Raw genomic sequence first — 22,879 nt, forward strand, 5'->3', positions numbered from 1 at the left:
GTACCCGTTCATGAACAAAGATAAGTTGCAATGGGAGGGAATGAACAAAAGAGAATAAATTAATGTGTAGCCCTGTGACTTAGTGATTGTTACCAACATTTCCCAGCTCCTGATTCAGTGCATGGTTTGTTGTTGTTAGTAGATTCGTTGGAAGTGGATTGTTAATTGAGGCGGCAGACATCACAATTGGTCTGTTGTCTATGCTCTGGGAACACAGCTCAACTTTCAAATAGAAATGAATAGGCCATCAACTAAGCAAACAGAGATAAATCACATTACAGCACTGTCCGCCCATAGGTCTCACATCATATTTATAGTTCATGATTTTCTCAAAATACATAAAGAGGTCATTTTGCAAGACTGTGCTGGCCTCATGGGAACAGAAACCTCGCTCATAATATATACCAGGACCACAGCCCTGTATCACTCTGGATATATTTTGCCACAGTATATAATAGGAGTTTTAAAAGTCATTGGTGTTCAGCCTTAGTTGAGCGGGAGCACCGCTGATGTCGGTCATGAGGTCAGATTCTATTTGCCATCTCAGGTAGGTGTAAATGATTGAGGGGCATTCTCCTGTTGTCCTGTTTATGACTTATTGGCCGTTGCACCGTTCCCAGTAGGAGTTCACAACTATCCTTCCCCACAATCTCAAGCATTAGATTGAATTCTGACCAGTTTCGTGCCTTATGTGTTATTGCTTGAGCAACAAGAATGTAAATGGCGGCCTGCAATAGCAATTTGTTAAAATAGAAGGCAGATACTAACCCATCTTCAACATACACAGATGCTTTGGAAACTTTGCTTTGGAACAGACTATTTATAGCAATTTTAAGCTATGCTTAGATTAGTATTTTTAAGGGCAGCACGGTGGCCTAGTGGTTAGCACAACCGCCTCACGGCGCTGAGGTCCCAGGTTCGGTCCCGGCTCTGGGTCACTGTCTGTGTGGAGTTTGCACATTCTCCCCGTGTCTGCGTGGGTTTCGCCCCCACAACCCAAAAATGTGCAGAGTAGTGGATTGGACACAGTAAATTACCCCTTAATTGGAAAAAATAATTGGGTAATCTAAATTTATAAAAAATAAAAATAAAAAAAATAAAAAAGATTAGTATTTTTATTATAAACTTGGGAGTACCCAATTTTCTTTTTCCAATTAAGGGGCAATTTTAGCGTGGCCAATACACCTACCCTGCACATTTTGGATTGTCAGGGGCAAATCTCACGCAGACACGGGGAGAATGTTCAAACTCCACGCGGACAGTGACCCGGGGCCGGAATCGAACCTGGGACCTCAGCGCCGTAGGCAGCAGTGTTAACCGCTGCACCACCGTGCTGCCCTTGTGATTAGATCATTATTAATATTCCTCTAAGGCAGCCCCGGGGAAGTACCCAGAGAGTCCGGTAATAATAGCTTCACTGAGAATTTGGAGGCAGTTTCGGCAACATTTCGGGTTGGGGGCAGGGTCAAGGGAAATGCCGATTCGGGGGAACCATAGGTTTGAGGCAGGGAGGTGGGATGGAAATTTTCGGAAATGGGAGGAGAAGGGGATTAAGACACTGAAAGATTTGTTTCTTGGGGTTTCGAGATTTTGCCAGAAAGGAGATACAGAGCTTCCCAGTGGAGCCGGCCTCCACATTGCTGGAGGAGGTGCTGATGATAGGGGGACTGGAGAAGGGGGTAGTGTCAATGGTTTACGGAGCTATTTTGGAAGAGGAGAAGGCACCACTGGAAGGGATCAAAGCAAAGTGGGAGGAAGAGTTGGAAGAGGATATAGAGGAGGGGTTCTGGTGTGAGGTGCCGGAGGGTAAATGCCACCACCTCATGCGCGAGGTTGGGGCTGATACAGCTGAAGGTGGTGTACAGAGCACACCTCACGAGGGCGAGGATGAGCCGATTCTTTGAAGGGGTAGAAGATGGGTGTGAACGTTGCCGGGGGGGGGGGGGGGGGGGGGGGGGGGGGGGGGGCGCTAATCACGTTCATATGTTTTGGTCCTGTCCAAAGCTAGCGGATTACTGGAAGGAGGTGTTTAGGGTCATTTCTAAAGTGGTGCATGTGGAACTGGACCCGGGTCCCTGGGAAGCCATATTCGGGATGTCGGATCAGCCAGGGTTGGAAACGGGTGCGGAGGCAGCTGTTGTAGCCTTCGCCTCATTGATCACCCGAAGACGGATCCTGTTGGGATGGAGAGCAACCTCCCCACCCTGTGCCCTGGCGTGGTGGGGGGACCTGCTGGAATTCTTGACTCTTCAGAAGGTTAAGTTTGAACTGAGGGGAAGGATGGAGGGGTTCTACAAGTCATGGACATTATTTATTATGCACTTTCAGGAACTGGATAACATCGAACATTAGTTGGGGGGGGTGTGTTAATGGTGACTATGGGTGATTCCTGATTCCTTTTTGTCATTTGTTTATGTGAAAATGTGGGCGAATGTTTTGGGGGTTTAGTGGGAGGATGGGATCGCTGTTGTGATATGGGGATTGACATATTTGTTACTGCTGGTTGTTTATTGTTGGTGTGTGTAAATTTGGGAGAAAATGTTGAAAGAAAGAATTTTTAAAAAAAAATTCCTCCAAGGTTTTACATGAACAGTTTGGCTGTCGGCTTAACATAGCAGTTATTCATTATGTCTGCTGTGACTTGGAGGCACGATAATTAAGATTGTCACATTAATGGTGGAAAATTAGTTTGAAAGCAGAGTTTACGTGTAAGAAATGACCACCATATAATTTTAGTCAAACCTGATGACAACAGGAGCATCTTATATATTGGCTATGTTGCAATATTAAATGATGAGTTTTGTATTATACTCAAGGGTAACATCAGCAGTGCTTTGTGGAAAAACATGGATCTTGAAGTTTGTACGGAGCAGTCCGTTAATTAACACGCGGAACATTCTTTTCCAAAGATGACTGTCAGAGCAAACACAACATTAAAAAAATTTCAAGTTTGCTCTAAAATGAGTTGATGTTAAAATAAAACCAAATGTACATGAAAAGTGTATAGCTCATGTTAGGAAAATAAACTGGACGTTTGCAAATGGAGTTTGGTATAACCCAGCTACTTACATCACTGCCTTTGGATTCTGTAGCATGCAAGCTTTTGGTCCAAACTTTGTGGCCGGACTGGGTCCATGAAGTGATCGTGTCCGCCTAGTGATTGAAGCAAAACCAGGGTCATCCAAAATAATAAATGCACAAGTCTTTAAAAATAAACCACTTTCACACAAAGTTTTCTGAGGGGTATTGTGGAAAGACACATCTCTGTTGCGGAGCGAGGGTGGGGCGTGCAAAGTGATCTTTTCAATAAGTACGTTTTTTTTTAAAAAGGAGAAGAATTTGCTTTCTCACATTAATCTGAAATGAAGTTTGGAGAGCACATATGTCACTTTCTAATTTCTTTCACTCACAGGCACCCCCTCAGGGCTCCAGAATGCATGAGCCCACACACAGTTTCAAACAATTTTGATTTATAAAATGCCTGGGGAGGTGTAATAGAGCTTTGCATGTCAACACGTTACTACCATGTGATTTGAAACACAGGTGATGAGATAACCTCTCCAAAAGAATTTCCATGTTGTGGTTTTACCGCCAGATCAGCACCTGACCCATGGACATAGACTGTTACAACATCGTGTGCGAGACCAAACAGGAGTTTGGGGGGAAAAAACTCCTTTCCCTGGGGAGAAATGCTTCGGATTCCTTTTCCAAAGTGGAAAAGTCACCACCTGACTATTTATCCCGAGGCAGCTTTGAAGTATTTAAGGTGTCAACCTATTGGCTGTTCACTTGCAAATGGTTCATAAACAAACTCTTAACTAAATAATTTTGTTGCAATAAATGATTTACGGTCAACACAGATTGTAAGATTACGGAGATATGGCCTTTTCTTCTTTAGTAGAGAGAGCGCTGCTCTTTTAACCAACACTAACCAGACGCTAACTTATTAACCAAGAACAGCCTACATGGAACTAGAAAAGTTGAATCCAGCCCACCAAATTTTCCTAATTTCTTTCAGGTGACCAATAATATCGTGCGTACCATCTATAAGATTCAGTCCAGCCAAACATCAAAGCTCCTTTGATAGAACCTCCCAAAACTCCCATCTGTACCACCTGGGAGGGTAAGGACAGCAGACACATGGGAACTGTGTCACACACCATCCTGACATTGGAACTCCAACCGCTGTTCCTTCATTGTTGCTGGGTTAAAATGCTGAAACTCACTCCCTAACAGCACTGTGGTGTACCTACACCACAGGGACTGCAGCGGTCCAAGGCAGCGTAGGCAGCTCACCACCACCTTCTCAAAGGCAATCAGGCAAGGACAAGAAATGCTGGCCTAACCAGCAATCCCCACATCCTGTGAATTAATAATAAAGAGAAAGGATTCTTGGAGAACGTGGAATGGAAAATAACCAGATAGAAAATGGCAAGTGTTTTCTCATCCCATAAGGATGAGTGTTCGAGTCTTTATTGTTTCCCATCCAGATACGCTCAGCCAGATCCCAAAAATCCCTGCACAAAATTGCCAGAAGTCGGAGATTGATGGTGCAGCTAAACTTAACTTCAGACCAGTTACACAAATGAACTGAAAAACTATATTTTACTTTGGATACTTATAAATATAAAAGTATTACAGTAACGAGAAAAGACCAAAGATATTTGGGCCACATTATTCAGTAAACAGAATGGAATTAGAAATGACCCAGGATAGAGTGAATGTCTTCACTATTTGCATCCAATGTGGTGTAGTTATTAAAATAGCGAATAGATTATCTCATCCCACACCTCAGCAGCCACAGATGGGAAACCTACAGCAGCTGTGCCAAGGTTTTACAATGCACTAAATCTAGAAGAGAGTTTAGTAATTGTTGCCACAAAATAAATCCAGAACAACTCAGGACAATATTTCCCTTCAATATTCCTATGGCCCAGTTATTAAAATACCCATCATTGTGACCACTCACTCCAAACTCACTTAATTATGCTCAGAACATGTGAATTTGACATTATTTGGTTCAGAAATGCGCACCTACAGATACGCACAGCGCGCGCACCTACAGATACGCACAGCGCGCGCGCACCTACAGATACGCACAGCGCGCGCGCACCTACAGATACGCACAGCGCGCGCGCACCTACAGATACGCACAGCGCGCGCGCACCTACAGATACGCACAGCGCGCGCGCACCTACAGATACGCACACAGCGCGCGCACCTACAGATACGCACACAGCGCGCGCACCTACAAATACGCACACAGCGCGCGCACCTACAAATACGCACACAGCGCGCGCACCTACAAATACACACAGCGCGCGCACCTACAAATACACACAGCGCGCGCACCTACAAATACACACAGCGCGCGCACCTACAAATACACACAGCGCGCGCACCTACAAATACACACAGCGCGCGCACCTACAAATACACACAGCGCGCGCACCTACAAATACACACAGCGCGCGCACCTACAAATACACACAGCGCGCGCACCTACAAATACACACAGCGCGCGCACCTACAAATACACACAGCGCGCGCACCTACAAATACACACAGCGCGCGCACCTACAAATACACACAGCGCGCGCACCTACAAATACACACAGCGCGCGCACCTACAAATACACACAGCGCGCGCACCTACAAATACACACAGCGCGCGCACCTACAAATACACACAGCGCGCGCACCTACAAATACACACTAGCAGCAGCAGTGCAGAGCAGTGTTGCTGCCAACTATGCATGGTCAGGATCACAATTTATGGTACCAATCTAGGCTGGCAGGAAATTGCACTTAAACATTTAAATATGAAATTAATAGATTATTGCCCCCCCCCCCCCCAAAAGGTATTAAGGGGCATAGGGCAAAGGTGGGTATATAGAGTTAGATCACAAATAAATCTTGATCATCTTGCATGACAGAACAGAACAGGCTCTATGGACTAAATGTCTTCCTTCTATTCCTATGCTCGGAGTAAGAAATAAAACACTAAAAGTGGCATGTTTATCCTTAATTGATAGAACATAGAACATAGAACGATACAGCGCAGTACAGGCCCTTCGGCCTTCGATGTTGCACCGACATGGAAGAAAAAAAAAAAAAAAAAAAAAAACTAAAGGCCATCTAACCTACACTATGCCCTTATCATCCATATGCTTATCCAATAAATTTTTAAATGCCCTCAATGTTGGCGAGTTCACTACTGTTGCAGGTAGGGCATTCCACGGCCTCACCACTCTTTGCGTAAAAAACCCACCTCTGACCTCTGTCCTATATCTATTACCCCTCAATTTAAGGCTATGTCCCCTCGTGCTAGCCACCTCCATCCGCGGGAGAAGGCTCTCGCTGTCCACCCTATCTAACCCTCTGATCATTTTGTATGCCTCTATTAAGTCACCTCTTAACCTTCTTCTCTCTAACGAAAACAACCTCAAGTCCATCAGCCTTTCCTCATAAGATTTTCCCTCCATACCAGGCAACATGTTTATTGCAAGCTGAATTAACTAATTTACTTCAGCGATACCAGTAAAAGCTACGTTTTAAGGAATGCTCTGGAAAATTGCACTAAAATAGACATGGGTTGCATTAATTTACACAATGTTAGCTTTAATTAACGCAAGGTTCAGATCACCAACTTACCCATAGGACTCAAATCTTTTGGTGTCATGTTCAATTAAAATTTAATAATTGAAGAGCAATTTAATAGATTATAACTGCAGCAAATTGAAGAATTTCTATGTCGAAGGACAGCACTTCTGTAAATCATGGAACCTTCCAGCACAGGAGCTGATAGCCATTCAGCCCATCTGTACACGGTGCCATTTCCTCCCCCCCCCCCCCCCCCCCCCACACACACCCTCGGCATTTTCTTTTTAAAATATTGATGAGTTTTGGTTCATCAAAATCGCTCCATTAAATCTACTCTTAAATCTTCTCTGCCCGAATGGATTTTCTCAAAGTGCCGCCTTTTTAACTTTCCAAAGTGAATTTCTCCCGCAACTTCACCACGATATTTACCCCCAACAGGAATATGCTTCTTGAATTTGAGGATCTACACACCTGCATCACTAATTATGTGTGCGCACTGTCCAGAACGATGTGTAACAGTTTAATTCATGTTTATTCTTTTATTTCTTTTATAAATTTAAAGTACCCCAATTCATTTTTTCCAATTAAGGGGCAATTTAGCATGGCCAATCCGCCTACCCTGCACATCTTTGGGGTGTGGGGGTGAAACCCACGCAAACACGGGGAGAATGTGCAAACTCCACACGGACAGTGACCCAGAGCCGGGATCGAACCTGGGATCTCGGCGCCGTGAGGCAGTAGTGCTAACCACTGCGCGGCCCGTAATTCATGTTGATGCTGGCGTTTTAAGAAAGGTGGAACATGGTTACAGATTCATTGATATTTTTCTTGAGCTTAGTGGCAGGATGTCTCGAGGCCCCATTTGCATGCATGCATTTTTAATGAGGTTTTAGAATCCTTGGAAGTGAAGAGATGGATTTTAAAAGGTGGTTAGTAGTTTAATGAATTTTGGGAAAACACAAAGTTGAAAAGAAACACGGCGTTGCCATGGCTCGGGGTTCCAGTGACACACAGAAAATCAGAAAAGAAGCTGAACCTTTTGAGTAAAAGAGGTGGAAGACAGGTATTCTAAGCTCTCCGATTATAAATACTGTAAGGCTGTTGAGGAAACTAGCGTGTTTTCTGTGCAGTTGAGGTAGTAGTGAGTTTAGAGGGCGGTTTTGTGATCTCGGAGTTGGGGGGGCAAAGCTTTGCGCGAATGCTCAGAAACTGCCGGAAGAAAACGTTGTAACTGGGCCAACCCAAGCAACAAGCCTTGGTGTTAAGGTGATGGTAAATCTTCACTGTGATTGGTGTATGGAAGATCTTTCCAACCTTCCTGCCTGGTGTGATATTGTTCATTCCCACCCCCCTTGCTCGTTCAGGACCACAAAGTTAGGATTTGTTTGGAGTAATTCAGTGTGCAGTGAAACATTAGTCGTGAAAACAATGGGCGTAATTCTCAGTTTGGGAAACTATCTTCTCCCAGCGGAGGTGATTTGCACTCCCAATCCTCAACCGCGCACATTTATGCAGGACCAGGAACCCCGAGGAAATCCCCATATTGGGCCGCCATTTTGAGCAGGCAGCCCAATAGAGAGGTCCCCCAGCATCGCACATCATCCCACCATCACCGGGTTTTCTGGGCCCCCTTCCCCCCCCCCCTCCCCAAGTACAGGTGACACCCCCTTGACAGAAACCCCCCTACACAGAGACTCCCAGAGAGGGGGACAACCTCCAAACCGCCCCCCCCCCCCCCCCCCCCCGGCAAGAGAACCCCTAGATACGGGGACCCCACATGGAGCCCTCGCAGTAAAGAGGCCCCTGCCCACCTTAAGGGCCCACCGCCTGGTCCACCAAGTCAGAGACATGCTGGGGAATACCAGTAGTAATTCCTGCTGCCGTGTTCCCCGGCCTAGAGGATCACAGAATATGGCGTCCGCCCCACTAAGTCGATGGACATGGTTCACCAAGACCCGTTTTCATCCTCCCGCTGGCGCACAGCCGTGAACCCTGACCCCGTCGCCAGCAAGGGTCCGGAGCATTATGCCAATTCCCCCCCCTCATCGGGAACCCCGTTATCTGTGGCAGGGGAGGAGATTTCCCCCAATGTCATGCTCAGTTTATCATAGACAGTTTAAAATACACAGGGGGGGGGATACAGGCGAGGAAGGTACAACAGACACCCGACTGTTCATCCTGATTTCCACGAACCACAAATTGTTGTAAAAATAACAGCAAGTTCAATCTTCACACCACTATTATTGATACAAATCCCAGAAAATCGTGAAGAAAAGCCACATATATTCATCATCAATGTTCCCGGCACGCGGCTCCACTCCATCTCAGCTCACCTGCCACACAAATCCTCATTTAGCCCTTTCTTGATTCAGATTGGCTCCTGGTCAAGCAACATCTTGATTTTAAAATTCTCATCCTCATTTTCAAATCCCTCCCTGGCTTCTCTTCTTCTTACGTGTGTCAGCTCCTGAAGTCCTCCAACCCTTTGAGCAACCCTGATTTTAATCACCAACAAAGATGGCCACTGTGGTGATTTGCATCACTGTAGATACAGAAGGGGTTAATGTAAATACACATAGACTAGCTAGACACTAGAGGGAGCACCAGAGACATGACACAGACACTCAACCAATAGGTCAACAAGATAGGACACGACCAATGGGCATTCACGATACACACAGAGGTGACACTACCACAGGGGGCATTACACCAACCCACACATCCTGGGTTGCAGGGATAGGGTGGAAGTGTGGGCCGAAGTGTGCCGCTCTTTCCAGGGGCCAGTGCAGACTCAATGGGCCGACTGGCCTCCTTCTGCACTGTAAATTCTATGATTCTTTAATTTTAAAAAAATATTCTCCCTTTCTCGATTTTTCTTTGTGCATCTAATTTGACTAACTCAGTATTTTATCCACTTATTTGTTTTGCCCCTTTTCCCAATCGCACTTCTCTAACCTGAAAGCACCCAATGAAAGTCAATTTGTTCAATCGGACGCTCGCTGGGTTTCTGATTCATATCCCAGAACTATTTTTCAAACGTTCCTTCACCTCAGCCTAAACCCGACATTATATCACATCACAATGATTCAGCTGTTTTAAAGGATGACGTGCTTAAGAGCACTGCATGGATTGTCAGTAGTCATTTGTTAAATGGTTTCAAATATTAGATTTTAAAACAACAGGTATTACAAAGAAAAAGAAAACAGGCCCTTCGGCCCTCCCAGCCTGCGCCGATCCTGATCCTTTATCTAAACCTGTCTCCTATTTTCCAAGGATCTACTTCCCTCTGTTCCCCGCCCGTTCATATATCTGTCCAGATGCATCTTAAATAATGCTATCGTACCCGCCTCTACCACCTCCACTGGCAAAGCATTCCAGGCACCCACCACCCTCTGTGTAAAAAACTTTCCACGCACATCTCCCTTAAACTTTCCCCCTCTCACCTTGAAATCATGACCCCTTGTAATTGACACCCCCACTCTTGGAAAAAGCTTGTTGCTATCCACCCTGTCCATACCCCTCATAATTTTGTAGACCTCAATCAGGTCCCCCCCTCAACCTCCGTCTTTCCAACGAAAACAATCCTAATCTACTCAACCTTTCTTCATAGCTAGCACCCTCCATACCAGGCAACATCCTGGTGAACCTCCTCTGCACCCTCTCTAAAGCATCCACATCCTTCTGGTAATGTGGCGACCAGAACTGCACGCAGTATTCCAAATGTGGCCTAACCAAAGTCCTATACAACTGTAACATGACCTGCCGACTCTTGTACTCAATACCCCGTCCAATGAAGGCAAGCATGCTGCATGCCTTCTTGACCACTATCGACCTGCGTTGCCACCTTCAGGGTACAATGGACCTGAAGTCCCAGATCTCTCTGTACATCAACTTTCCCCAAAAGGCGGAAGATTGGATAGGCCGGATCTGTTTTCCTTGGAGCAGTGAAGGTGGAGGGGCGGCCTGGTAGACGGGAATAAGATTATGAGGAGCGTAGATAGTGGATGGGAAGGCACTTTTTCCATTAGTAGAAGGGCTAATAACCAGGGAGCATAAGAGGTCGAAGGTTAAGAGAGGAGTTGAGGAGAAACCTTTTCACCCAGAGGGTGGTGTGAGTCTGGAACTCGCTGCCTGAAAGGGTGGTGGAGGCAGAGACCCTCATAACATTTAAGAAGTATTTAGATATTCACTTGCGCTGCTGTAATCTCCAGGGCTATAGGCCAAGCACAGAAAAATGGGATTAGTGTAGTCTATGAATCTATAAAAATACTGAGAAATAATATGAAGCAAAACAATCCCCACTGGAATCTAAACTCTGTTTGACGTCACAGAGGCCGCACTGTTGAGAATCTGAGATTGGATTCAAGCCAACTGGAGAGGCAAATAACCAGGTAAAAATTCAATAAAACACATTAGATACAACAATTTCCCGAGCTCAGATACTCCTCAACCAGATAGCCTTAAAGAGCTTGGACTGGCGACCTTTGAAAAGAGCAGAATCAGGGCAGATTTCAACAAGCTTTCTAAAAATAATGAAGGGGCTAGATTGTGCTTCTACAGTTAATCTTTTCAAATGAAGAAGTGAAGAAGAATCAGGAGTCAGGCGCACATGTTCAAGGGAGCAACTATGTTGGATAATAATTGATTCTATTTTTTCTAAAGAATTGTGCACTCATTGAACAGGTTACAAACTTGCGCATTGAAAGCTGATTTGATGCATACCTTCACGAGCGTGCTAGACCAGTTTCTGGTTGCTCAACTTTTTTTTGAAACAAGAGGTGGTCTCCGTAATACAAATCAGGGTCAGGGTGACATTCTGGGCCAAATTCAATCACCTAAAGGGGTCAGAGAGGAATTTCTAAGGAACTTCTCCCCCATAATTGGCCTTGGTTTATCATTTGGGCAGCAGGGTTAGCACTGTTGCTTCACAGGTCCTGGGTCCCGGGTTCGATTCCCGGCTTGGGTCACTGTCTGTGCGGAGTCTGCACGTTAGAACATAACAGCGCAGTACAGGCCTTTCGGCCCTCGATGTTGCGCCGTCCTGTGAAACCTCTCTAAAGCCCATCTACACTATTCCCTTATCGTCCATATGTCTATCCAATGACCATTTGAATGCGTTTCGTGTTGGCGAGTCCACTACTGTTGCAGGCAGGGCATTCCACGTCCTTACTACTCCCGGAGTAAAGAACCTACCTCTGACATCTGTCCTATATCTATCTCCCCTCAATTTAAAGCTATGTCCCCTCGTGCTAGACATCACCATCCGAGGAAAAAGGCTCTCAATGTCCACCCTATCTAATCCTCTGATCATCTTGAATGCCTCAATTAAGTCACCTCTTAACCTTCTCTCTAATTATTTAGGAAAGTAGAAGAAAGATAATGAAGTTCTCCCAGTGTCTGCGTGGGTTTCCTCCGGGAGCTCCGGTTTCCTCCCACAAATCCCGAAAGACGTGCTGTTAGGTGATTTGGACATTCTGAATTCTCCCTCTGTGTACCCGAACAGGCGCCAGAATGTGAGGTTTTCACAGTAACTTCATTGCAGTGTTATTGTAAGCCGACTTGTGGCAATAAAGATTATTATCTGGTTGTTCATCTTTCTCAGGAAGCAATCACCTGGCTGTGGGTGGCTCAGTATGGTCTGTTCCATGATAGACTAGATGGGACAGGTTGGATGGACTAGCGAGTTCTTTCCCATGTTTGTAATTTTTGTATGAACTTGCCAAAGCCTTTAAAGCACTATTATACACTCATGTACAAAGGGACCTGGGTGTTCCTGTCCATAATTCACTGAAGATAACAAGCTATTAAGAAGGTTAATGGAATGTTAGCCTTTATCACGAAAGGAATGGAGTACAGGAGTCGTGAAGTATTGTTTCAATTATATAGAAGCTTGATTAGACCACACCTAATGTAGTGTGCGCAGTTCTGGTCTACCTACCTCAGGAAGAATATTATTGCAATAGAGGGAGCGTAAAGAATGTTCAGACTTGTTCCAGGGATTGTGGGAGAGAGATTGGACAAACTAGGCCTGTATTCGCCGAGGTTTGAAGAATGAAAGGCAATCAAATTGAAACCTGCAACAGGGCAGCACGGTGGCCTAGTGGTTAGCACAACCGCCTCACGGCGCTGAGGTCCCAGGTTCGATCCCGGCTCTGGGTCACTGTCCATGTGGAGTTTGCACATTCTCCCTGTGTCTGCGTGGGTTTCGCCCGCACAACCCAAAAATGTGCAGAGTAGGTGGATTGGCCATGCTAAATTGCCCCTTAATTGGAAAAAATAATTGGGTAATCTAAATTTATAAAAAAAAAAATTGAAACCTGCAAAATACTTAAAAGGGATGGACAGGGTCAATGCTTACCTTGGTTGGAGCGTCTAGAACCAATGGGGTACAGTTTCAAAATAAGAAGATAGAAGGAGGAGAAATGTATTTGAACAGAGGTCTATGCAACCCTGCTGATGCCACGTATTCAAAACCTGAAACATTGGTTTTATTTTTGGACAATGGTGAGAAATGCCTGTGGAAACAGTGAGAACCCAAAAACCTCTCTTTCATTAAACAACAATAAAATTATTTATTAAAGTAGAAGAAAGATAATGAAGCACAACAAGGAACATCTCATACTTCGGCATAATAAGAGTAAGACTGGAAACCCCAAAACATCTGCTTCCCCTGTAATCCTAAACTCTACTGAGACTCCTCCTCCATTTCCCAAACAACAGCAATAAATCTATTGGTCAAATCCACCTAGTGACTACCACACCGTACAGCCTAAGTGGCCAGGACTTGGGGATGATCTTCGGATCAGCGATGAAAACCATCTTTTACACAAACTGGCTTTTGCTAACAGCACTTCATCATCTCCAGCTGAGCTGTTTGCGGAGGTTGGATGCTCCTCTCACTCTTACTTGTGACTAGCCTGCTTCCTGGCCCAAACTCTTGACTACTAAACGTATCAGTTCTAAAGAACACCGTCTCCCTATTCTTTCCCGTTCCTCCCTTTCTCTTCGTTGCTGCCCAGACATGGTTTATAAAATACATGGCAGTTGATTTTTCTTGTGCAAAAAAAACAAACATTCATTTTACTATCACCGTGCCATTTTGTGACAAGGGTTTATGAATCTTTGGAATTCTCCATCCCAGAGAACTGTGGAGGCTCGGTCGAGTATGTTTAAGGTAGAGATTGAGAGATTTCTGATGAACAATAACGTAAAGCGTTATGGGGATGGTGGGTGTAAAAGGCATTAAAGTGTCCGATCAGCCATGATCGTATTGCATGGTGGAGCAGGCTCGATGGGCTGAATGGCCTGCTCCTATTCCTATGTTGCATCACCAGGAGCTCCGACAAGTTCATCTTTATGAAAAGGTAACCGAACATTGACAAACACAACAAACTGTAAAGTTTAAAAACCTTAATTGTTTTACATCTTGCTGTCTGGAAAATGTCTGACATCTTTTGGCTCAACACAAACAGGCAGGAATGCCAGAGTAATAGCTTATTACAGCAAGCTGTTGGATCTAATCAGTGTTGTTCTCACTGTGCCGTCATTTCCACTGAAACAGGCAAACATCTGGCAGCTGATTATGGACAAACTACATTTCGATGGGGTCGGCTCAAGCTTTGCACATTTTTTCCAAGTTTGTGTCCATTGAGTTGGGCACGTCAGAGTTAATGAACAGGAAGATTTCTAGGGGTTTTATGGTTATAATCTGGAATGATTCATTGTCAAATAGCACTCCTACATTTCATCCAAGAATAGATCTTCTTCAGACTTGCCAGACTTAAAAATACGCAAAAGCTGATCAACAGCTTCATAAACAGCCCGAGTATAGACCTGCAACAGACTTACACAAAGTGTTCCTGGGTGGGGAGCCCATCTGAATGAAAGCTGCAACTATTCCAAATGTTTCATAACTTGTATGAAGGAAAACTGAAGCCAAATTGTGGGGATCTTTGCTCATTATTGTGGATAATCAAGGGATCCAGGGGTCGGACGGGGCAGCAATGTTAAACCCAAGGCCAGATATGAGCTTATTGAATGGGGGGGGGGGGGGGGGGGGGCAGGCAGGCCAGGGACAGAATGGCCTATTTACTTTTATATAATGAAATGGTGGACTGCTGCGCTGAATCTGATCACTCGCGTGTTTGGAAATTGGTTGAGCAGTTTTGCCGACAGAGGCATACTCCATTCCCTGCCCCTGCCTCCCTGCCCTTGCCACTCCCTCCGGCTTCCTGCCTGCCCAGTTCATATTGCCACTCATGCCCTCTTTACTGGAGTTGGCACTCTCTCGACCTTTCTCACTAGAGTTCACACCGTCCTCCGGTCTTTACATCCTCCACTTCTTTTTGCCAATCTCTTGATCTGATTGCAAAATGAGACTGAAACTGTCATTTGCCAAAGTTGATATTATCGATGGACGAATTCAGAACACGGGAAACCATTGAACCAAGTTAGTCTCCAAGAGCTCGAATCCAATACCCCACTAGGTTGGGTAAATTATGCAATGCATAAGCAGAAACTTCACTTCCCCTTTTGCATATCCGATTACTGAGCTAATCCCCAGAACTACCACCCTGTTAATATTGTCCCTCGCCCAACTCAGGACTAGCGATACGAGGATTTCAACAGTCAAAAAGGGAAGAATGTGGATTGAGTTGTTAAACTGGCAATGAAGGTGGTGCATTGGATTTCTGGATGAGCGACACTCCCCAACTCTCAAAGCCATCAGCTCGGTGGAGGACCCGTCACATTGAGGGGGGCTTTGGAGGACGAAGGCAAGTTTTCCAAACTTCAAAAAAATCTTCCCGTGTCTCCAGACATCGATCCTCATCCAAATGTTAGATGTGAATAGTTCCTAATTCTGATTGCCTGAAAGTACCAAGATTCATCTGCCGCTGCTCAGATTTGGGATGTTAAAAGTCTACTTGGAGTAGTTAAAGGGACTGATAGCTTTTCCCCAGGGTGTCCCCCAGGGTGGCAACAGTGTCTTCACATTTTTGGGGTGAGGTGGGACTCCAGAGACTGAACAATATCACATTCAGCATTTCTACTTCAGAAATAAGTCAAATTATATATTTCATGATGCACTGTTCGCTGTGCTTCTCAAACACTTGCGTAATTTTAGTAAATAAAATGTGACTAATTTTAGTAAATAAAATTTCACTATTATTAACCTGAATGATCATCAGAGAGAGTTGGTGGCATCTTCCCTTTGAGGTGCATAGGACTGAACAGTGGTCGGAAATGCAAACTCTGGCATGAAACATTGGTGATTGCTCTCTCACTGCACCACAGGAACAGGCCATTCGGCCTATCTGCCTCATGCCAGTGTTTATGTGCTACCCCGCCTCCTCCCAACCCTCTCATCTATCCCCCTCTGCACGAGGTTACCTGCAACTTACCAGCCTCACTGTTAACCTAGTCCTGCTGTAGGCTGAATGGACTGTTTCACTATCAGAGGAGGAAGTAAATGGAACCGATCAAGGTCTTGGCCCAGTGCGCACACACTCACCAGCAAATCAGAAGTTCAAATCCCATTGGTGGCCTCCGATAGCGCTCCCTTTGTGTTGCACGTGGCTGAAATCGATAATTCAGCACAAGTCGAAAGTCTAATTTAAAGGATCTATTATGGTGTCTAGTTAAGAAACAAATGTTACAGCTCCTCTGACTGGAGGGCCATCCTGGATGGAGGTATTGCAGAGTTTGATTAAAAGGTGTTAGATGTCTACACTTGACTCCTGATAGGGAGCACAAAACGAGGACCATATCCCTTGAGGCAGAAACTCCCAAACCTGATGAGGGAGAGAAAGATGATAAAAAAGGTAAAAAAATCTCCAGCTTTCCAAATCTTTACCCCCATGAGAGGTATGTATAACGGCAGAGAACGAGTCCTGCTTAGCAACGAAAACAAACAGTCCCTGAATCTACTACAAAAAGCTATTATTGTTAGCCATGGGTGAAATTCAATTGATAAACCCTGTTAGGAGTTTGAAGGTTTGTTATTATCAACGTAATCACCGTCATTTAATGATACCCTCGGAACAACTTATATTTATACAGCAGCTTTAAAGTTAGGAGACATCCCGCAGTGCTTAATAGGAATATTCAGAACAAAGTTCGACACCTAACCGCACAAGGAGCTTGGCCAGCTGAAGAAGAGCTTGTTCAAAGAGGTCAGTTTCGAGGAGCATCTTAAAGATCGGGAATTTTCGGGAAGGAATTCCAGAGCTCATGGCCCAGGCGGCCGGATGCCCAGCCACCAAAGATGGAGCGCTGGCAATTGGGATGCTCAAGAGGCCAGAAATGCTGTTCACTGCTACAACAACTTGCATTTAAATAGCACCTTCAGGTATAGCAAAATATCTCAAGGCACTGCACGGGAGTGTTATCAAACAGAACACGGCACTCAGCCACTGTGGAGAGTGACGTGCTGGACCTGCTCGAGTTGATCTTTTTGGAATATTTTAATTTAAATTTTTAATATTCTAACATTTTGAAACAAAGAAAGAACACCACCAACCCCCTCCCCCCCACCCCCAGTAAAACCTCAACCAAACACCCCCCTCCTTCCCCTTAACAGCTGCTTCTTGAAATGTACCACAAATAAATCCCAACTCTTGTGGAACCCCTCACACCCACCCCCCACCCCCCAAAAGCAAATTACATCTTTTCCAAATATAAAAACTTTGAATATTCAACTCTACAGACTGTCAGAGCTCTTGGGTTTCTTTAAGGGGCAAATATCAATCTCAGTCCCCACCTTACAGCAGCAGGAAACTCAAAGTACTTCCATCTCCAATGTGATATTGTTTTCATGACCATGTGACCCACAAGAAAAATATATTTAATCCAATCCATCTACAGTTACTAATAACCCACCATATGTCTGTCACTGGGAGGTAAACACATTCAAGTCAGGGTTTTATCCACTGCAGTCAAGAACAGAGCTGCCAAGTATTTCTGGAAAAAGACGTTTTACACGCAGCATCTGTTCATCTCCATATGTTGGAGATCAGTCACAGGAATGGTAACCGTTTGGCAAAACTTCACACATTCTGCGTCAGTTCAAATGTAAAGGAAAAATCCTCCTTTAAAAGCTTGGGCGGCACAGTGGTTAGCACTGCTGCCTCACAGCGGTTAGCACTGCTGCCTCACAGCGTCAGAGTCCCAGGTTCGATTCCCGGCTTGGGTCACTATCTGTGCGCAGTCTGCACGTTCTCCCCGTGCCTGCGCAGGTTTGCTCCGGGTGCTCCGGTTTCCTCCCACAAATCCAAAGATGTGTAGGTTAGGTGGATTGGCCATTCTAAATTGCCCCTTAGTATCCAAAGATGTGCAGGATGAGTAAAAATTGTGGGGATAGGTTGGGGGAGTGTGTCGAGGTGTGGTGCAGACTCGATGGGTGATTGACCGCCTCCTGCACTGTAAGGATTCTATGATTCCCGTTCAAATCACAGCTTTCACTCAGGCTCAAAACTACGGACCTCAGGAAAAAGGGGAGGAATGAAAGAAGGCGATTGATCTCTTCAGTAATCACGTTTTAGTGGATCATAAAGGCAGAGAGTCTGATTTGGTTTATAGCTCACAGGAGTTTAAAACAAGGAAACAGCCAGGTATAAATTCTCAGAAACCTATCGAGCAAATTCCCCAAGATATGAATAGGCGAGGTCTACTGCTCTTCAATAATTAGCAAGAGGCCAAAGACCTGGTCATTGGCACACAGCAATCCTTTCATCACCAGTGCCTCACTACACATTCATAGCCCAGAAGAATACATGCCCAAAACGCTGCAACCTGTCAATCTCCTGTCGCAATGATTATCGATCTACATCACCCTAAGTTCAGGTTTCCTGCATTTAGTGTTTCCTCCTTTTTCTCATGATGCTGTGCAGCAGGAATGACCAAGGACTTTTGCCTGGTGTTACAAACTTCTGTAAATGCAAACTTCTGACTCATTTAATTTAGTTTGCATAATAGCAATGACATTGTCTGACACACAGCCTAGAACTCAAGAAGTTGCAATATATGGAAAACGCTTATTATGTCAAAAGAACCCAACTGCCGGTGTGTCATTGCATCCCGAACCTTGAAATTCTCTTCAGAGTTCCTGGTGTTAGGTAGAGAATAGATTGTGACGGTGCTCCTCCCAACCCATATTTAAATCCTCGTACTTAACGCATTCCCTTCGTGACAGAGTTTCCCCGTCCCTGTTTGGGAAGTGATTCATGCGCAAAAATCGAGCTTTGCACAGGCAAGAAGCTCATTCATTGCACAATGACGAGGCTGAAACTTTCAATAAAGTTTTATCGTTACGATTCTCCTGAAAACAACTCTAAAATAGCTTGTTTGCAACTTCAACAGAAAACCCTCAGCCCGGTAAAAGTTCTTAAAAAAGGCTCAGTGAGCAACAGTCATCACTTCCTCATTCACCCACTTTATTTTAGCTGTAATGTTAGTTAACTGATTTCAGATCACTTGGGGTACATTTTTACTGAAATGATCTACATCAATTCAGTTTATTTCCACATTTTGTTCAGCTACTGCAGACAAGGTCTTGGGAATGAGGAACGTGAAACACAAACAAATCACCCACGATCTCCTCATTGAATAACAAATCACCCACGATCTCCTCATTGAATAACAAAGCAGGCTGGATGGACTGAAGATAGCTACATTTTGTTGGCACTGTACATACTCATTATTTGAGTAATGATGTGGAGATGCCGGCGTTGGACTGGGGTGAGCACAGTAAGAAGTCTGACAACACCAGGTTAAAGTCCAACATGTTTGTTTCAAACACGAGCTTTCGGAGCACTGCTCCTTCCTCAGGTGAACCATTCACCAGAGGAAGGAGCAGTGCTCCGAAAGCTAGTGTTTGAAACAAACATGTTACATTATTTGAACGTTATTGACGGTTTATTTGATAAGCAGAGAAAAACTGGGAGGTAACCAGGGGGAGGGGGGAGAGAAAAAAAATCGTATTTCAAAAAATTTGTACCTTATTAAAAGACATGAGTACTCCATAAATATACACAACTCCCAACTCCATATCAAATTACATATTGTGACATAAGCACACCCATAAAACACAATAAAAAAGGAGAAATGTACACAGCTTCTGGGAAAGGGCAGGGGCACAGGGTTGCTTGATTAACTATTCCAACAAACTGCACAGATATCGTGGCTGAATGTCCTCCCATTCCTAATAATTTTATGAAAACATATCGGCGACCCAGAAAGCATTAGATGCAGAATTCTGAACTAGCCTTAAAGAATTTTCAGCTCTGTGACAGGAATGAGGGTCGAGTATTTAAGTTGCTGCCTCTGGGCTTCAGGGAGGTTATGAAGCTGCATCATCATCTCGGGCGTCATCTTCTCTTTTTCTCTCACTTTGCATTTTAAGGAATTGGCTAATTTCAAACATCTGTTAAACTAGCTTCCTCTCCTCTCTACCCCGTGAGAATGCCGTTCCCTTTCGGTAAGGAAACGCCTAACTGCCACAATTGCACAACTGAGATTAGGAAATCCGCTCAAGTTTATCAGGTTTATCGCTGGCTTTGAAAGCAGACCAAGCAGGCCAGCAGCACGGTTCGATTCCCGTACCAGCCTCCCCGGACAGGCGCCGGAATGTGGCGACTAGGGGCTTTTCACAGTAACTTCACTGAAGCCTACACGTGACAATAAGCGATTTTCATTTCATTTTTCATTTTCAGTGTCCACTTGATCCTGTATCCTACCATTTAGTGCCGTGAAATCTCAATATGGTGTTTTGCTCCTTAGTTTAAGGCAGCGCAGTGGCACAGTGGTTAGCACTGCTGCCTCAGCACCAGGGATCCAGGCAGCACAGTGGCTGGTGTTAACACTGCTGCCTCAGCGCCAGGGACCCAAGGGCACGGTGGCCCAATGGTCAGCACTGCTGCCTCACAGCACCAGGGACCCGGGTTCAATTCCAGCCTTGGGTGACTGTCTGTGCGGAGTCTGCACGTTCTCCCAGTGTCTGCGTGGGTTTCCTCTGGGTGCTCCGGTTTCCTCCCAGAGTTCAAAAACGAGTGGGTTAGGTGGATTGGCCGTGCTAAATTGCTCCTTATATATCCCGTACCAGCCTCCCCGGACAGGCGCCGGAATGTGGCAACTAGGGGCTTTTCACAGTAGCTTCATTGAAGCCTACTCGTGACAATAAGCGATTTTCATTTTTTTTTTCCAGGGATGTGCAGATTGAGTTATATGGGGGGGGGGGGGGGGAATTGACATGGGTACAGTGCTCGTTAGAAGGATCGTGCAGATGTGACGGGCAGAATGGCCTCCTTCTACACTGTAGGAATTCTATACTGCTGTGTAAAAACATAAATAACTGCTCTAGCGATTGAAGGCAAGTGCAGCGTGTGTGCAATTGAGGCAAACAGATTAACTGATAGCAGGTCCCTGCCGAGGCAGTTATTCAGACACAGTAATATCTGGCGGCTTCACAACTGATCACGGGGGGGGGGGATAAATTAAACTTTTTTACTGCTTCCAATTATCACCCTCATCTAAACACTGCTGCTGGAAATGATGGGTGTTGGGTAAAATCCAGATTAGGCCTTTGTTTGATTATTCGTTCTTGGATTATGGCCGTTATTTGCTTCTCGTTTCTTACTGGTGCTCGAGAAGGCTGTGAAGCAACTGCCATGTGAGTGTAGCTTTAAGAAATGGCTGTTTTTTTTATAGAATAACTGTAGTGGGTGTACCTTTAAGAAATGGGTTTTTATTACTGCAGTGATGTCAGAGTGTGGGTGGAGCTGGGCTGTGTCAGCTTTTAGGTTCACTTTGAGAAAAGCTTGGGTGTCTGTGTTTTTTGGTTTCGTTTCAGTGTTGGAGCTGCAGTCAGCCTCAGAAGGTGTAATGTTGATCTCTCTGCCATGTAAAGACTGTCTCTTGATCATTTGGTGAATTCAGTGTGATAAATGTTCTCAGTAGTGAATATAAACCTGATGTGCTTCTGTTAAAAGGTTTTTTTTTTTTTTAAAGTCTTATGGATGTTAAAAGGAACAGGTGGATGAGGGTAAAGCGGTTGATGTGGTGTATATGGATTTCAGTAAGGCGTTTGATAAAGTTCCCCACGGTAGGCTATTTCAGAAAATACGGAGGCATGGGATTCAGGGTGATTTAGCAGTTTGGATCAGAAATTGGCTAGCTGGAAGAAGACAAAGGGTGGGTGGTTGATGGGAAATGTTCAGACTGGAGTCCAGTTACTAGTGGTGTACCACAAGGATCTGTTTTGGGGCCACTGCTGTTTGTCATTTTTATAAATGACCTGGAGGAGGGCGTAGAAGGATGGGTGAATAAATTTGCAAATGACACTAAAGTTGGTGGAGTTGTGGACAGTGCGGAAGGATGTTACAAGTTACAGAGGGACATAGATAAGCTGCAGAGCTGGGCTGACAGGTGGCAAATGGAGTTTAATGTAGAAAAGCGTGAGGTTATTCATTTTGGAAGGAATTACAGGAAGACAGAGTACTGGGCTAATGGTAAGATTCTTGGTAGTGTGGATGAGCAGAGAGATCTCGGTGTCCATGTCCATAGATCCCTGAAAGTTGCCACCCAGGTTGAGAGGGTTGTCAAGAAGGCGTACGGTGTGTTAGCTGTTATTGGTAGAGGAATTGAGTTTCGGAGCCATGAGGTCACGTTGCAGTTGTACAAATCTCTGGTGCGGCCGCATTTGGAGTATTGCGTGCAGTTCTGGTCGCAACATTATAGGAAGGATGTGGAAGCATTGGAAAGGGTACAGAGGAGATTTACCAGGATGTTGCCTGGTATGGAGGGAAGATCTTATGAGGAAAGGCTGAGGGACTAGAGGCTGCTTTCGTTAGAGAGAAGGTTAAGAGGAGACTTAATTGAGGCATACAAGATGATCAGAGGATTAGATAGGGTGGACAGTGAGCGCCTTTTTCCTCGGATGGTGATGCCTAGCACGAGGGGACATAGCTTTAAATTGAGGGGAGATAGATATAGGACAGATGTCAGAGGTATGTTCTTTACTCGGAGAGTAGTAAGGGCGTGGAATGCCCTGCGTAGAACAGTAGTGGACTCGCCAACACTAAGGGCATTCAAATGGTCATTGGATAGACACATGGACGATAAGGGAATAGTGTAGATGGGCTTTAGAGGGGTTTCACAGGTCGGCGCAACATCGAGGGCCGAAGGGCCTGTACTGCGCTGTAATGTTCCAGGATTACTTAGTGTTGTATTCTTTGAAAATGCAATGAAAATCGCTTATTGTCACAAGTAGGCTTCAAATTAA

At 45.0% G+C, this 22,879-nt stretch overlaps 1 protein-coding gene across 1 annotated transcript in view; it reads right to left on the reverse strand.

Annotated features, from left to right (window-relative positions):
* LOC119950974 (NAD kinase-like) overlaps positions 1–22,879 on the reverse strand; it is a 90,722-nt gene that overhangs the window by 61,961 nt on the left and 5,882 nt on the right. The window contains exon 2 of the mRNA XM_038774006.1: positions 3,070–3,153. Coding sequence (XP_038629934.1) covers positions 3,070–3,153 — 84 coding nt within the window. The remainder of the gene's footprint in view (positions 1–3,069; positions 3,154–22,879) is intronic.

The sequence above is a fragment of the Scyliorhinus canicula genome, chromosome 16 (genome assembly GCF_902713615.1).
Source record: "Scyliorhinus canicula chromosome 16, sScyCan1.1, whole genome shotgun sequence".
NCBI classification, from domain to species: domain Eukaryota; kingdom Metazoa; phylum Chordata; class Chondrichthyes; order Carcharhiniformes; family Scyliorhinidae; genus Scyliorhinus; species Scyliorhinus canicula.